General features: G+C 39.4%; 1 protein-coding gene across 6 annotated transcripts in view; it reads right to left on the bottom strand.

Moving 5' to 3' along the window:
• Positions 1 to 17313, bottom strand: part of rassf7a (Ras association domain family member 7a) — a 55471-nt gene that overhangs the window by 7210 nt on the left and 30948 nt on the right. For all 6 annotated transcript variants that reach the window (XM_015338267.2, XM_015338270.2, XM_015338266.2 and 3 more), the window contains 2 exons: positions 3673 to 3825; positions 684 to 1543 (listed from right to left, as the gene is read on the bottom strand). In XM_015338267.2, the coding sequence (XP_015193753.2) occupies positions 684 to 1543; positions 3673 to 3775 (963 nt within the window). In that variant the 5' untranslated portion in view covers positions 3776 to 3825. The remainder of the gene's footprint in view (positions 1 to 683; positions 1544 to 3672; positions 3826 to 17313) is intronic.

The raw sequence follows: 17313 nt of genomic DNA, 5'->3' as shown, positions 1-17313 counted from the left end.
TGATATTACATATATAGAGACAGCAAATATGTACTACTAAATATACTGTAGTATAATACTGCACTAGAGTTGATTTATATAGTAATTAACCTGTCTGGAGTGACTTGTGACACGCCTTGGCATTAACTGAGATCCTGAAATACATGTATAAACCAAGCAATGACTGCAACAGATCTATTCACTCACCTTCCAAATATTTCAGTTTAAATTTAGTACTGTAAACAGAAAATGTGTGGCACAAGGATAATGTCCTGATTTGATACACCCCCAGATCGGCAAAGTTCTTGATCAACAGAGATAGTTTTCCATCCCTAAACTCACGAAGATCAATACTGCAATGTTTCAAAAGGGAAAACATTTCATGTTAACAGACATACGAGTCAATATAAGAAAGCACTTGACATTTTTAACCACTTAATCACCCTGTTCAGACTTTTAGGGGTTATAAAGAAACATGATGGTTTCAATTAAAATCTTACAACAATTAACATTTTTATTTTTAATGTATATGATAATATATTTGATTTCTCAGATTTTTAAACCATATTTCAGAAGCGGAAAAGTTTATTTTCTCTAACTTGTCCTTAACTGGGAGCAAACAGCCCCACCTTCCAGAGAGGTACCATCTGTTGAGACCCAAGAGTTCACTTCACCTGAATGCCCCTTCTGGTTTCCCTGCTTACCTGCAGGATGGCCTCGGTTTTGACCAAGGCTCTCTCGGTCTCACTCAGGGAGGTCTCCAGCTCCACGTTTTGCTTGTACTGGCTGTGTATCTCAGCCTTCACGAGGGAAATGGTCTCCTCTGGGCTGGCGGACTTGCCTTTCCTAGTCCTCCCCATCCTCTCCTGCGAGATCTCCTGCTCCAGGGCCCTGGACTTGGTGGTGAAGTCCTGGAGCTTGATCCCGCAGTCCTCCAGCATCCTATGCAGGTCTGCAATCTGCCTCTGCATGTCCTGCTCCCTCTCCTGCTCCAGCTGCAGCTCGGTCTCCCAGAACTCCTCATGGGCCAGCTCTGCCCCATTGCGCCGCACAGTCTGCTCCATCAGAAGGAGCTCGTCCTCCAGCTTGCAGCCGGGGGGAGGCTGCTCCCACGACTGGATCTCTGACTCCAGAGACTCCAGCTGGGATTCCAGGGACTGGAGTCTCTCCTGCTGGAGCAGCACCTGCCTGAAGACATCTTCCTTCGACGCGACAGGAGCCACTTGCTCTTGTGAGTCCTTTAGGCTGTGTTTGTACTGCTTCAATCTCGTTCGTGGGGAACTAGGGCCTGTGGGGCCCAAGTTGAAGGTCAAGGACTTTTTGGGTTCCTTGCGTTTTGGGGGCTCTGGCTCAGCCGGCCTGGGCAAAGGGAAGCTGTCCCTGGCAAGAGTCCGCTCAGTATGCTGACCGTCGCTGGCGCTGGGGCCCGTCCTCCGCAGAATAAACTGCACGTCCGCGCTGTGTTGTCCTAACTTGGCCAGCGACTCCAACGGTCTTTCATTGGCCAGCAGCTGCCTCTCAGTGTCTCGCAGTTTCAGAATCAGTACATAACGGCCTGTCTTCCCTTGAAAAAAATCACAGAAACAGTAACATTAACTCGGAGGCAATGTCTGGGTCCTCAGCCACTTACATTACAATCTTAGTACATGTCTAACTGGTCCAGATTTCTGTAGAAAATTAGCCCCCTTCCTGATGATACCAAGCTTGTAGGAATGATCAACATGCAGGACATAATTCACTAAAGAAATATTCGGCTGTGATTCGGAAATGGTCAGATACTGTAAGTGGCAAATTAAATTTAATGGTATTAAATTTAAAGTTTGTATATACACTGGAGAAAGCTGAATTAGAAACCATTGAGAAAAAAACAGAGGGTTGAAGCATCTTCATCACTCTCTTCTAAGCAATTAAAGAGGAATCATAAGAGGCAATTATACTTAGTATATAGCGAAGAGTATAGACTTCAGGCCAAGAGAATTTATTATGTAACTCTACAAAGCAATTGTATTACTTCTGAACTATTGCAAACAGTTCTAGTCTCCACTTTACAAAAGGGATTAAGATGTATTAGAGTAAGTCCAGAGAAGAGCAATAAGACTCATCCCAGGACTTAAGAAGATGCCTTATGAGGACGGAAAGTGATTAAAAGCCAATTTTGCATTAATATTACAAAGCACTATTTTTATACAAAGAGCTATTAAACGCTTGGAATGCATTTCCAGGACACATGTTGGAGACGCTGTGAATGTTCAAGTCTAGTCTTGATACTGTGATAGATTTGCTAGTAGAAGAAAATGAGCATTGATGTGCTAAATAGTCTGTTATTGTCATTTACTTTTTATGTTCTTATTTGAAGATTTATAGATTTGGAGCTTTTAACTAACTTTGGCAATGACATCAAGTATTGTATCCAAAACTATTCCATTATTGCTAGAGGGGAAAACATTTTTTAAAGGCCAAGATCTCCATATTATACATTATAATACAATATTATACAGTCTACAAGGAATTAAAGTAGATTTCATGTAATGAAGCTGAGTGGCATAGTGGTGCAGTTTTTAGCATTGCTGCCTCGCAGAGGTGGAACCCTGGGTTGAGCTCTAAACTTGGGGTGTTATCTGTGTGGGGTATGTTCTCCTCCTGTTTGCATGCGGTTTCTCTGGGTGCTCTGGTTTCTTGCTTCTGGGAAAACTGGCCCTGGTGTTAATGTGTTTGTGTCTATGTGTGCCCTGTAGTGGACTGGCGTCCCATCCAGGGTGTACCCTGTCTTGCACACACTGCTTGCTTGGATAGGATCCAGCTCCCTTGCGACCCTGAATTGGGTGAAGTGGTTAGAAAATGGAGGGATTAACTGGATGTAGCAAAATAAAGCACATCATTTTAGCATTGTTTTAATCATGATTCATCTGAATTTTGCTGCAGTGGCATCTCCAACTATTTTAGGAAGATGGCAGGCATGCCTTGTCATAGAAATAGCTATACTGCAGCTTGGAAGGTTTGCTTTTACTAGATTAAATTAAACAGACTTTAATTGAAGAACAGCATTAAATTAGGGATCCATATATTTCAAGAGATCCCCATATTGTCACAAGCAACTGGAGGTAATAACACCTCCCAACAAAACAGCACTTTAGTGACAGACATCTCTATCTGTGTTCTGACTGTGTTCTTTAAGGTCTCACTTTAATACAACATCAGTCAAACACAGCTCTGATCTGTCAAATATGGCTTTGTTTCAATAAACCTAGCTAAAGCTTTTACAGAAAGCTCAAGGCATGTAAGCCATTATTGAACACCTAGATCAAAATTGAAGGTTCCCTACTTCTTTTTCAAATTAAAAGCTGGAATACCTTTTCACTTTAAACTAAAGGGACATTTGAGGAAGTTATTTGCAGAGGATGCTCAAAATTGATCAAAAATTGATGTTCTTATGTCAGAATGAGCTTCCTCTTTCACCTGTGACAGGCATAGACGGGTTTGCTCTGTGCTGTGTGCACATGAACCTGCCTTCATGAAGTCGCCTTATGTAGCATTACTAAAGCAGACCGGTACAGCCCCAGCAGGCTGAGATGTGGAAAGCAATCAGACATCTCCAACACTGTTGCTGCAATGGTTTCATTTTTCCCCAACAGCAGCAGTATTTAAATAGGTTTGAGCACCCTCTAAACCGCCCAAAGAAGAGCTGAAACTTACCGATTGCCTGGGCCAATGCTATTACCACCTCCTGGCATGACGTCTCCTCCGACAGGCCGCACACCACTCGTGCCACTCCATCTACCCACACCTTCAGCTCCATGTGCTCAGCAAAACCTCCCTGGATCACCGCAGCATGGCACAGTCACTGCTCTGCAATACGAGAGGACAGCCGGGCATTTCTCTCCTGTTCCCCATTTCTCACAGGAGAGGAGCAAGACAATGAGGGTTTCCTCACAGTAATTCAAGTGAACAACATGTGCTCAAGGGAGGAGCCCTGAGATTCCCTCAGGTACAACTTGCTCTGCCAAAACCACACTACTTGAGGTTAATTCGTCTTCAAGTTTTCAGACAAACACTTCGATTTCCTAACAAGCTCAAAAGATAACTTTTCAAAGAAGCTATTAATATATATACCGTAACTAGTATATATAGAGAGAAAGCTATATATATGATCAATATGATCTTAATTTCTTTTGCAGACATCACTTCATAAAAACAAAGAATATTTACAAGAGTTGTTGGAATCTAAAACTTCATTAGACTGGTCTTTGAAGAGCAGGAGACAGGTCCCAGAACTACACAAGTTAATCAACAAGTCCTAATTCAGAACCACAAATACTCATTGCCATGTTTCAACTAAGAAATGATATGTTTTCCCTGTTACGCACAATGTGAGTCCTTAGTTCTAAGGTATTTTTGAAAAAATGGATGGGGAACGTCTATAAGATTTAGAGGAGATTAACCACAGAGAAGTACTAGACATTACCTGTTCATGAGTATATATGAGATGCAGTATAATTACATAAAGAAAGCAAGCCAGGATAAGGCACAAGTACAGTATATGCATTGTTGAATGATGAGGTGAAAGCAGGCAAAATGCTCCCTTGCCTTTCTCTGCAACTGACAATAGCACTACACCACATAAAAAACACAATTACAGAACCTGCATATTAAAGACTTAAAGTATAAAAGACAAAATCGCTTGCCTGTGGAATATGGGATCTTAAAAGGCAGAAGTGTGGAGCTTTGATCCCGATGATCACTGTCATCATCCAGGAAAAGGAGATTTATTGAGGTCATCCAAGTACCTGGATTTCAATACCGCTGGCCACAGATCTTGACTTAACAGAGTTTTATATGCTCATTGCTAGTATAGTACTGCTCTAATTTTGACCAACTTCTTTATGTATATGTGTATATGTGCTCCTGGCCTCCACATGCACATACAGCACAGACTTGCTGAATACATACAGTACATTCTACAACAGACAGGGAGATATTAATTAAACTGGCAAAAAGACAAAAATCGGTTATGATTTAGATCACACTGCAGTAAACTGTAAACTTTACAATTTAGAACTGGCATTTCACACAGGATAAACTGGGATTTGCTATTTCTAATTACAACAGAAATTGTCAGTTCTGAGTTTTGACTAGTGTTAGAAAACTGATAAAAACATAGTTCAAATATTTACATCTCAATTTTTCCTCCCACTTCTCTTTGTTTTCCATTTGTTAAGAATGAAAAAATAAGGAAATGTCTGCTTTGGCGACTTAGTACCGGTCAGGTGGAAACTACAGGAATGCCACCTTGCAGCATTGTGAGAGGAGAGGCTGAACGAACTCCCTTTGTGCCAAAAGAAATATTAACACACACACACACATCAGCCCCAGGAAATGTCTCTAAATAATACAGTCTTTCTGCAACAGTGAATCATACATTTCTATGATTGTCTGCAAATGGTCTGTCCAATACTGAAGGTTGTTGCTCATGGAAACATACATAAGATGTCATATGTATTCCAACATGGGAAGATTTAATATAAACAGACTCAAAATTTGTTAGCTCTGTCTGACCCCTAAAATACAACAAAAAAACAAATAAAATAACATGGCTGGACACCTGTGCCAGGCACTGCCAGTGAATCTCACTAGACAGGACTACAGCATTCAAACCTCCCAGCTACTTTTCTTTGGGTGTATTGTGTCAGCTCACATATGCAGCACAGTTTGTTAAGGTCCTGTATATTATGGGTTCAGAGATATAAAATACATTTTCTGAAAGGAGGCATAAACATTAACTTCCAACAGCTAAGCATTGCTAAAACCAAAACAGAACTAACTTCCAAATCTACCACCTGTGCTCCACTTCTTGTCATCGCAACTAATGTCAATTATCATTTTCCACATCTGACACAAGCTTTTACCCAGCCCAAGCCCCAGGTTATTACAACATGTGTAGAAGCTCTTTCTGGTTGAGGTCTGCAGTGACAGAACTTGAAGGCACCTCCCAGTGGCTTGCCTGAGTTCTATACTGAAGACATACAGTAGATAGGCTAAAGGAGAAGCAGGTGTAGTGTGAAGTCAAGAGACCCTTTTTTTTTCCAAAAAAAAAACTAGTAATGAGAAGTTGTATGGATAGAACACTTATTGTTAAATAGAGCTGTCGACTCTCAAAGATAATTCTTTGGTTTTGTAAAATACAAGAAGGATTAACACAGAGATCACATATTTCAGGTGGGTAGCTGAGTCAGCACGCATAGGCTGCAAAGGAACAGGTAGCGGGTTTATTCCATGCTGATGTGTGTGATCTGTGTGAAACCTGAAGAAGTGAAAACCCGTCACATCCGAAGAAGGCTCCACAGCCGAAACGTTGTGTTTCCTTTCTTCTCTTTTGAGCATGGAATAAACCTTTACTTATTCCTTTGCAGAATGCATGTAGCCTGTTGTTTGCTTTCTTCCCTGGTGTTCAAGGTAACACAGTACTTCGTAGCCTAAAGGGACTAATGGTGGGAGTCTCCATCTTCATCGTGGGAGGTGACTCTACCGAAAAACACACTATCAACGAGGTCTCCTTATGAAGCTGGATGCAGACTTATAATTACTGGCATCGATAGATACCTTGTTTTTTATCTTTGTCGTAAATCTGTCATAAGAACACCCCCGAGCGATTCCACCAAAGACGAAAATAACTATTTGCATTTCTTAAATAACAGGTAGAGCAGCCAATGAACTATAAAACATTTGCACTGCACCACACTTCTTGTCTTGCAAAGTGAACTTCTAGATTATGTTTCTCTCATCACTATCTAACACTCATGTTCAGACACCAGATTATTGAATTGGTTAACGCGGGTAACGTTTATACTCAAATCAAACATAGTATGCACTGTCTAAATGCAAGCATTCTCTGGGCAAATTTGGAAATTTGGTGACTTACAGTACAAATAAAAATGTTCTTGCTGGAGACCAAAAACAATCACTGATAAACTTGATGTATGATAAATTAGAACAGTATCTTTGTTAATAACAGGCCAAAAAAACTAATTTAGGAAATCTTTTCTTACATATAGTTCCATGAAAACGTATTCTCCCACTTTCAGATGTTCTGAATTTATGCTTATTTTCCCCATTGAATGTGATCAAATTTCATGTGGGTCCTATTGACATAGAAAGTTTAATAGTAAACAAATAACATTGTACTAACATTGTTCACAGAGCTGTATCTCATAGGATTTGACTCCTCTTACCTCCCTCTCCCAGGCCTAATAATGGAAAAACTAAATTCTGAAGCTTTGGGATTTTAGCAGACAGGACTACAGTTTAACAACAGTTTCAGCAATATGAAAAGGCTGCCCTGACACAACTCCTCCAACCTACCAAGGGCTGGGAATAAGTGTTAACTTTATCTGAACTCAGCAAGTGCAGCTCTCTCTCCCAGTGGCTTAGCCCAGCCCCCTCTGATCAGGAACCTGGCCAGGCCTGCTTGCCATGTCCCAGATATGAGCAGGACAGGCTGTAAATGGCCTGGCACTTCCTCCCAGTGTCTGCCAGACTTCGCCATCTGCCTCTTCACCTGAGCAGTTCAAGAATACTGAGAAAAGGTCAGCCCCCTTGAGTGTGGTCAGACTTGTAAAATAATTATCGTTAACGGCTGCATTTATGCCTTGGCAGCATAAAGCTTTAAAAAAAAACACACGCAACTGACAAGATCTTTTAGCCATCTGAACACACCCCTAACTTCAATCCTCATTAACTGCTCATCTTAAAAGAAGAATTAATACATTTAAGGTGAAAACACTTTATGACAACATTTTAGTGATTTTTGTATATCTTCCCCATTTATAAAAACACTGCAAAATGATTTTTTTCCTACCTAATGAACCACTTCTAAGAATAAACAGGAAATGCATTTTGAGCATAAACTCTTATGTAATATGACTGGCTTGTCAAGACTTGCACTTATTAAACTCACATTAATTTTTAGGCTTGGAAAAAAATAATTTATTAAGAAAGCTACACGAAGTGTACTTCCATTGAAATCAATCCAAACCATCTTGCTTTATGAAAACCTAATTTCAAGTTTAGGTTTGTGGACAAATCCAAATTCTACAGTGCACCATTGCCTTCAAATCACCTTTTATGAACTTTAGGATACCAATAGCTGTAGAAAAAAGGACACAGATCTCTTTGCAATATACAGAGTTTTGCCTTTAGAGTTAGCACAATGTTTGTTACTTATTTTGAATGTTTTCTCTAACCTTTAGCCTTCCAGGAAGTCAATAAGCGGTTGAAAGTTCTCTGAATTTCAATTATATGAAAGCCTCAAACTTTGGTGTTATGTGTTCACTCACGTTCCCTTAATTTATCGCAAGGATCCACATGAAGCTCTGGTAAAATTCAGTTGGGAAAATAAGGAAAAAAAAAAAATGAAAGGGTGAAAATACTTGTTCATGGAACTGTAAGACACAAGATGCATTAATTGGTGAATTTATGATGACCTTGCAATGCATAATCATGCCAAAACTCACTCACAAGCAATCAAAAACCATGGAATGCTGCAAAGTAAACAAAACAGTAAATTAAAAATCATTAATACATTCCAACTTTTCTAACTATGTGTGTACAGAAATGTTAAAACACTAACACTATATGACCTTTTCTGTGGTGCAATATTTAGTATCATACTAGAATTTCTATATATTTTGTGGCTGAGCCTTTGAAATGAAAGTGGGTGTATGGTTCAACATCCTTGTTTGCTCTTTGGTCGCTCCAAAACACAGCACCTTGCTAGCATGGCAGAAAAGTGCCTGACAGGTGAGCATTCTTCTGGAGGTCACTTCTGCAGTGAAGCTGTCTGGTAGGGCTCCTGCATGAGCTCTGTAAGTTGTTTCATTCTGGAAATATATTCTGGACAATAAACCGAGATTGCAAAGCAAGCAAAAAATGATGCACTTGGTGGGACAACTGCACTAGCATTATACACCAATGTACAATTTCCCAAAAGTTTTATCCAAATCCAAAAGTTGATAATGCTTTGTGTACAGTATACTAGCACATACTGAAACATAACAGGAGAAATGGCAAGTTTTGCATCTTTCTCTAGTGCCTTAAACAGCCAAAGACAAAGATACTGTATACTGACTGTCAACCACACACTGCTCAGTAGACTGCTTTTTTAGCTGCATCTCAAGATGATCAGATTTATTCTAAAAGACAAGCATGGAGAGTTTGAGAAGATATGAGACTCTTTCATTTCATACCTCAAAAGTTACTACACTTGATCTTTGCCAAAGGTCTCGAAAGATAATACAATTGAAATGTACACAAAAGTTGTATTTAAGACAATAGGTAGCTGGGGGGGATCAGGCAAGGTTGCTTCCAAGTGTTTACAGCCAATTCATGAACATGTTTCCTTATTTATGTTTGATTAGCAATAGGTAAGGTAAAATACTACAGCTGCAATAAAGCAGATGGATTAAAAGTAATCTAAATTGGGCTTCTTAAAAGCTAATGAAGATGATTTCAGCTATCTCATTACACAAAAAGATAAAAGACACCACAATAATGTTTTACAATACAGAAAAAATAGGTATTGGAGTAAACTTTAATTAAGAAGAATTGACTGCATTCTCTTGCAGTTCTGCTAGCACGCGCATTCTGCTTTTAAGTATTAATCTCCTTGCATTGGAAAAGATGTCTATTGGATTTTCTGAAAATGTCACTGGGCTATTCCTTTCAACTGACAAATAACGCCTTTGGGCAAAAATTATCCTATTTGCAAATCCCTGAGTATATGGGAAACCTTATAGTGATTTGAAAATTTCTGTTCAATGAAAAATGATCCTCAAGTATGTGGAAACAGCAACTCTGTAAAAGGATTAAGCTTTGTCTAAATTTACAGTATCCCTCAGCATCCTCAGCAACATGCATGAACAAAGAACAGTAAATATATCGGGCGTGCTGTGTTTCAGTTTAATTGCCTGTGTATCATCCGTCAATTTTCCCAATTGTCGGCAGTAATACATCATGGACTCTTTCTGCCAGGTCATTGTGGGTAGCTGGACAAGAATATTGGAGGTTCCTACTGTTTCTAACCCTTGTAGCTATTTCTTTAAAATGAATACACTACAAATTTCTGTTCATGTATTATTCAACTTGCTTTAGCTTACAACACGGACATTGAACAACTTAACACAGACACTTTCTGAATTTGAACCAGACAGGACTTTAAACTAAATAAACACTACCCTATCTTTTCACCGAATATATTCAAAGAAGAACCAAGAGGGGAATTCCTGGAGGATGCATTCTGTAACCTACATTGATAGAAAAAGCACACATTTATCAGGCCAGATAATTCAAACAATGCTCCTCCATATGAAAAATATATTTCACCAGCACAGATAGCAGAACAGTTCAGGCCCCTGTGTCTCAGCAGGTGGTTTATTCCCTCAACAATCCTCCGAGTGTTTTGTATGTGTGGTATTTACTGTTCTTCTTTAATAGTTAATCAAGCATAAACAGACCATAAAAAGTCTCATTTTTCAGAGAGCTCTTTCTTATGTGCACTTTTACTGCCCTAACTTGAAGAAAATGAACACTTAAAATAGTATTAAAAGATTTAAGTGGAGTAAATCTCACACAATACAGCACAGAAGAATGGCTTCCTGCAACATTATTTGTTCCTGACAGTTTCATACACTTTCAATACCTGGATCAGACAACTTCAATAGTGCAACATCAAAATACAGCAAAGAAATACTGTATAATAATGAAAGATAATTATAAACTCATTCCTTAGGCATCAATCTGCACATACTCTTTCATGTTTTTCAGCATTAAAATCCTTTTGTGCCTTTTTGCAAACTAATGGAAACTATCAAAATACATATTTTTTTAAGCATATATTAAGGTGGTAGGTCTGTTCTAAATCCAGCCACTGGAGACAATTAAATTACAAACTAACACCTGGATTTTTGATTTTCTGCAAACATTGGCCCTAGTGTGAATGTGTACTTGTTTGTGTCTGTCTGCCCTGTGCTAGACTAGCATCCCATCCAGGGGATACACTGCCTTGCGCCCATTGCTTGCCGAGACAGGCTCCAGCTCCCTCACAACCATGAACTGGATAAAGTGGTTAGAAAGTGGATAAAAAGTATATGTAAATGTAGATTTTAGATTTGGGGTTTTAGAAAAGTTTACTGTCCAAAGAGAAATATGTCTGATGAGCAAGTTAGTAATAACCTTTAGCCTAAACAGCTCCTTAATAACCTAAAGATACACTGCAAATAACAGGGCTCAGGAGCAAATTAATACACTTTGCATGCTGTAATCTGTTTTAACGTATATAATATATTTGTATTACTTATACCCAAACTAACAATGACCCAGTCATGTTCGTATTCTGAAGTAGTTCAGGTGGGGAGCTGTGTTAGCATGCGTAGGCTGTAAAGGAACAAGTAAAGGTTTATTCCATGCTGAAAAAAGATGAAAGAAAACAACGCTTTGGCTGGGAAGCCTTCTTCAGGTGTCACCCAAAGGCTCCCCAGCCGAAACGTTGTGTTTTCTTTCCTCTCTATTCAGCATGGAATAAACATATTACATGTTCTGTTCAGACTGACATGACTGAGTCATTGTTACTTTTGGAATAAGCTAGCAGGAAGTGAAATTAAGTCATTTATATGCTGAAAAAATGGTCTCTGGTCACACAGCATTTCAGTGATGACAGCAGAAACCAGTGCAGGAGGCTTTATCAGAAACATTCAGGGGAAAAAAAGCTTACAGTACATGATGCGTTTCCAGTGGCACATTTTAATCACCAAGGTCAAGTTTCAGTCCTCCTAAAAGTCAGAAATTAGTTTTCCCTGAATGAACACTTTGTTCAGTGCAGGGGAGAACAAGCTTTCTTTCTTAATTTAGCAGGGCTTCACACACGTGTAACTGGTCCACAACATCAGATTTCCTCCTTTGACTAGGTCCAGTAATGCTGTCATATGAATTATTAATTAATTGAGGAAAACCCCAAATGATTCAATATGAGAAGCCCCACAATCGCCCTCTCGGCCTTGATAACCAAAGATTTACACTGCTGTGAGACTAGTGCACCCAAGCAGATGTGCTGTAATTTATAACATGGCACCCCTACGCCATGCTTCACATTCCTCACTGTAGAGGGATGCACCATAAACTGCACTGCCCACATTTCTCCTGTCGTCAAAGAACAATACAAATAACTCTGGTGGTTTGTGGATACAGTTCTTTTCTTGATGCTTTGCTGGCACTATAATTGAAGTTTAAATGGTAGTCTGGCTAGCTCTCTGGCAAGAAGCTGTGCTGCATTGTGAACACATATGTGTGACACACCCAAAGAAGGCTCCACAGCCGAAATGTTGTGTTTCCTTTCTACCTAAAAAATAATCTTACTAATTATACTAGAACAGAGGTCTCACACTAGTACTAATGCATCAGGACTATCTTCTTGTTTTTGTTCTGAGATCTTAACCAGTGTTAATCTGTGTCTGTAACTGATCTGCTGGCTAGATTAAACTTTTTTTCTGCCCTCACTACTAAATTGCACCATAAGGTCCAATATTTCCAAGAACTTTAGGGCACACAACTTTATGCAGTCTCTCCTAAATTGCTGAATAAGAGTTTGCTTTCCTATTTTGTGACTAAATGGCTCTTAATTGATAAAATAATGAGGATGGCAAGATACAGGTGGGAATGATGATGAATCAAACTCCCACAGTGAATCAATGTTTTTCTTCCTCCTTAAGTCCATTTAATTATATTTCTGTTAGAACATTTGAATGAGGGAATTCCTGAAACCCACTAATCTGTAATGCTCTTCTCGCTGGGGTATCTAAATCTACTCTTAACAAACTGCAGTATGTCCAAAATTCAGCAGCCAGAATCCTGACCAGGTCTAGTGCAAGTGTTCACATTACTCCTATCCTGGAGTCCTTGCACTGGCTTCTGGTCAAATTCCATGTAGACTTTAAAATCCTCATGCTCACCTATAAGGCTCTGCATGGCTTGGCACCTCAGTACCTGTCTGAACTATTATCGCCCTACTCCCCACCTCGCAACCTTCGTTCTTCTAATTCTGCTCTCCTTACTCTCCCCCAAGCCCGTCTAAATTGTATGGGTGACAGGGCCTTCTCCTCTTATGCCCCCAAGCTCTGGAACTCACTCCCCAAGGATATCAGAGAGTCACCTTCTCTAAACTCCTTCAAATCCAGACTCAAAACCCTCTTCTTTAGAAAAGCCTTGACTTAACTGGTTCCATTCTTCACCCCTCTGCTTTTCCTAGTACCACCATCCACAGCCTCCTCTATATATTGTAGTTGTGTTTTGTCTTGTGTGTTCTTCTTATTTATTGTTGTAAAGTGGCTGTAAAGCGCTTTGAGAAGCCACCTTTAAAGGTGCTATATAAAATAAAGCTTATTATTATTACTAATCAGCACAAATCTCATTCACCTTTTTAAGACTTGAAAGGCTTCAGATAGAAAATTGAAATAAATTAGTCTATGATTGGTGGGAGAAATCAGAAAAAACTTTGAAAAAAATGGTTTTACCCAGCACTAGCACCGAGAACCATAGTACTGGGGTCACTTTGAAACCATGAGTGCAGAGAAAACCTCAACAAACAAATCAATTATTGCCACCAATTAAAGGCCCAGCTGAAACAAAAACCAGGGTCAATTCACGACCAGGACTAAGAATCTGTGGTCTAGGAGGATCTTGCCAGAATTTATCTGGAATTGTTTTGTCTGTATATTTTATTAAAGATGTCCACTGAAATACAGGTTTCTATTTCATGCTTGAATGGGCGGTCTGTTTCCCTTTTAACTTTTGGAAACTCCAATTGTCCCTTAATGTTTACCCTACTTGATGTGCTTCTGTTCTTATTTTTTATCAGAAATCTAGATCTATTGTGAACTTCAAGTCCTCCTCACTAGTCACACTGAGCCTGCTGGTTCCCAGCAGCAGTCTGTGCACTCTGGGGTCTTTATTTCCTCCTGGACATGCAGGAGCTGGGGCCTGGAGAGCCCCGAACTTGCACCTTTTATAGGTCAAAAACTCCTATTGATGGAAAAGGAGAATGCTTGCAAAATTTTTGCCCATTAAGCAAATAATTTCTTCAACAAGGACAAATGTGAATCTAGAGGGTGAAAGGATGTACAGATTTATGTTCCAATTGACTTATGAATTTAACAAGCCACCATCTTAACAAATCACATTTAAAATGTTCTAAGCCTTTGGACATTAATACTCAGAAATTAATAATTACTAATAAAAACAGCTGGAAAAGAGGCTTTTGTGGCCATGCAGTTTTTGTGAAGTTTGTGACAGAATGCTACTATTTCTTAATTTTCATGAGACTTTTGTTTGACTGCCACTTATTTACCAGCAGCTATATCACACTGCAATTCACAGCCGGCAGCTCACTGAAGCTCAGCAGGTGTGAGCCTGGCCAGTACCTGAATGGGAGACTCCATTGCTGATAAGGTTGCTCCTGGAGGAGGTGTTAGAGGGGCCAGTAGGGGGCACTCAACCTACAGTCTGTGTGGGTCCTAATGATAGGGACACTATACTAGAAAAATGGTGCCATCAGACATAAACCCGAGGTCCTAACTGTCCATGCTCATTAAAAATTCCAGGGCATTTCTCGAAAAGAGTACGGCTGTAACCTTGGTTTCCTGGCCAAATTTCCCTCTCATCTTTACCAATCATGGCCTCCTAATATTCCCCATCTCTGAACTGGCTTCATCACTCTGCTCTCCTCCCAACTGAGAGCTGGTGTGTGGGGAGCATTATGGCGCATCATCCAGGTGGGGCTGCACATTGGTGGTGGTGGATGGAATCCCTATACCTGTAAAATGCTTTAAGTGGAGTGTCCAGAAAAGCACTATATAAGTGTAAAGATATTACCTACAGCAAACAGAAAGGGATGACTTCTTGGCAATTACAACTAGATACTCAATTTTGTGAAAGGCTAAGACCTTTTTGCACTTAAAAAAAATAAATAAATAAATGGCACCTGACCTCTGTGTATCTGGGTATTAAATATTTGCCATGCAAACTTTCTGAACAGTTTCTCAATTTGAAAGATTTGAAAGAGGAATTTGATATACAGTAGCCTTTAAATGTAGCACCCAAAATTTCATTGTGGTCAGAGTTCGCTGCTCTAAACCTTGCAGCTGAGTGCAAGGAGCACAAAGTAAAAGCCTTTAAACTGAAATTCTCCTGCCTTTTACTACAAAACCTTTGTGAGATTACTGCTTTGAAACCAGGATAAAAGCAGCCCTGTACAGGAAGTAAACTGACACTAGGCAGAATATCAATGGTCCCCGTAGTCAGGGCTTTCATACGTCATGTGATATTCTTCCTTGAACACACGAGGATAATAGCAAGTAAGCTCCTGGGCTTAGGTTACCGTGATCTGGAACGCACAGTTGAAACTCTCCTGGGCAAACAGATGGAATTAAAGCAAATATATTTCAGAATGCGTCACACACCTCAAAAACAGAATGTTTTAGTTAATGATGATTAAAAAAAATATTCAGAATACACTGCTTATTTCTTCACTGTCAGTATAAATCAAGATTTACCAGGTTAAATATTCACTTATAGGGGTTGCAAAAGCACATTCCTATTTATTTTTCCTTGTTACAAAATATTGGTTGAAAACTTGGGACAGAATCCAACAAATACAAACACCACTACAGTTTTTCTAATTTAATTGTTTCTGGCCTGTAAATGAACATTGGTACAAAATATTTTGTCTTAATTGCACAAAGAGCACATTTGCAAACAATTCTGGTGAAAAACACCATGCCACACAGAGAATAAATGTATAGATTACCAAAACACTTAGGTTTGAATATTTTCATGACAATTAAACAATAAAGGTTCTTTTGGTTTCGATCAGTTTTCTCTCATTTCTGCTTTTTCATCTTTGTTAACGCTGTGTTAATCAATTTCCCTTCGGGATCAATAAAGTCTTATCTATCTCTTTATCCATCCTCCTTGTTTACTCACAGTCTGCTCTGGGGTTTACTCAGAGGCCTGTGAGATCATAGATTCTTAAATCCTGATACAGGTGTACTTTGTTTCCTTGGCAGGGAGACACTGGTCTCCAAGCTTAGCAGATCCTCTTCAATTACTCTCCTCATTCTCCTACCTAAATATAGGCCTGATTCTTCTTCTCGTGCTGACTTGTGCAACTGGGTGCCTTCCTGTAATTATATACCTGGAGTCTGACTCAGCTGAGTTTCTGCATATTACACTGGTTGAACATGCCAACAAGGAAAGAGCCTGTTGAACGTTTTGATCATAGATCAGCAGAAGGGTGTTTAATAACGAAGCTGCACTCAAGCAGCTCTATTACACCAACTGCAAATAGGATTATCCCTCCAGAATCAAACCTATAGTCCTCGGTCTGTCTCACCCAAAAAACTTTTACAGGGAAAGAAAGGTTCCTTGTTGGTTGATATGCTTCTCCACCACATACACATGAGGATAATGTAGCTTTTCTGCACAACAGCCTTGCCAGGATCTGTTCAGTGGCTCAATTGTGCTACAGCAATGAGATCAGAAAGGAGGGGTCTTTGTACAAGGAAATTGCCTACTTATACTAAGCAAGTAAACTAACCTATACATTCAGTTTGTGGTTTACTCAAGGATAATGATAGGGAATTAATTTTGAAAAATCAATTAGTCAACCTCTGCAGCCAAATAGAATTTGAATTTTGTTTGCATTCCTGCTGCTAAAATGTCAGTTTTCATGCGCACAAAATAAAAATATCGAGATCCCAAACAGACAACAAAAATACAGCACTGACCTTTAGAATTAATGAAGGACCTTGGTTTTATCTAAAAAGTGGTTACACAGCACCACTAGTGTAATCTGTGTTTTAAAACCATCACTATAAATTACAGCCTCTTTTCTTGACGTCTGTCTTTGCTGACAGCACATCCTCTTTGCTTTGTTCATGCTGCACAGCCTTTTCAAGATCACATTATCTCACATGTAACAAAAGGCTTCATTCAGTTTTTCAGGAGTGGTGCATGAGCCTGTGAGCACTACCGATAAAGCCCTATCTCCTGAATGTCTCTTAAGTCAGCTATTTTGAATAATTCATGCATCTGAAGTCTATCAGATCAGCAAACCCGAATAATTAAGCCTTGTGCTGTAGCCTAACACAGTAAAGATCATATGAAAACATAACATTAATAAGAGCTGACACATTAATGCACTCATCTACAAGTACAAACTTGAATATGATTATTTTTTTTCCTTGGAATCGTCTGTGTCCCCATTTCCACATTTAGCTATATAAAGTTTAAGAC

The sequence above is a fragment of the Lepisosteus oculatus genome, chromosome 21 (genome assembly GCF_040954835.1).
Source record: "Lepisosteus oculatus isolate fLepOcu1 chromosome 21, fLepOcu1.hap2, whole genome shotgun sequence".
In the NCBI taxonomy this organism is placed as follows: Eukaryota; Metazoa; Chordata; class Actinopteri; order Semionotiformes; family Lepisosteidae; genus Lepisosteus; species Lepisosteus oculatus.
Note: the sequence above shows the minus strand (reverse complement) of the source record. Positions and strands in the feature narration are given on the sequence as shown.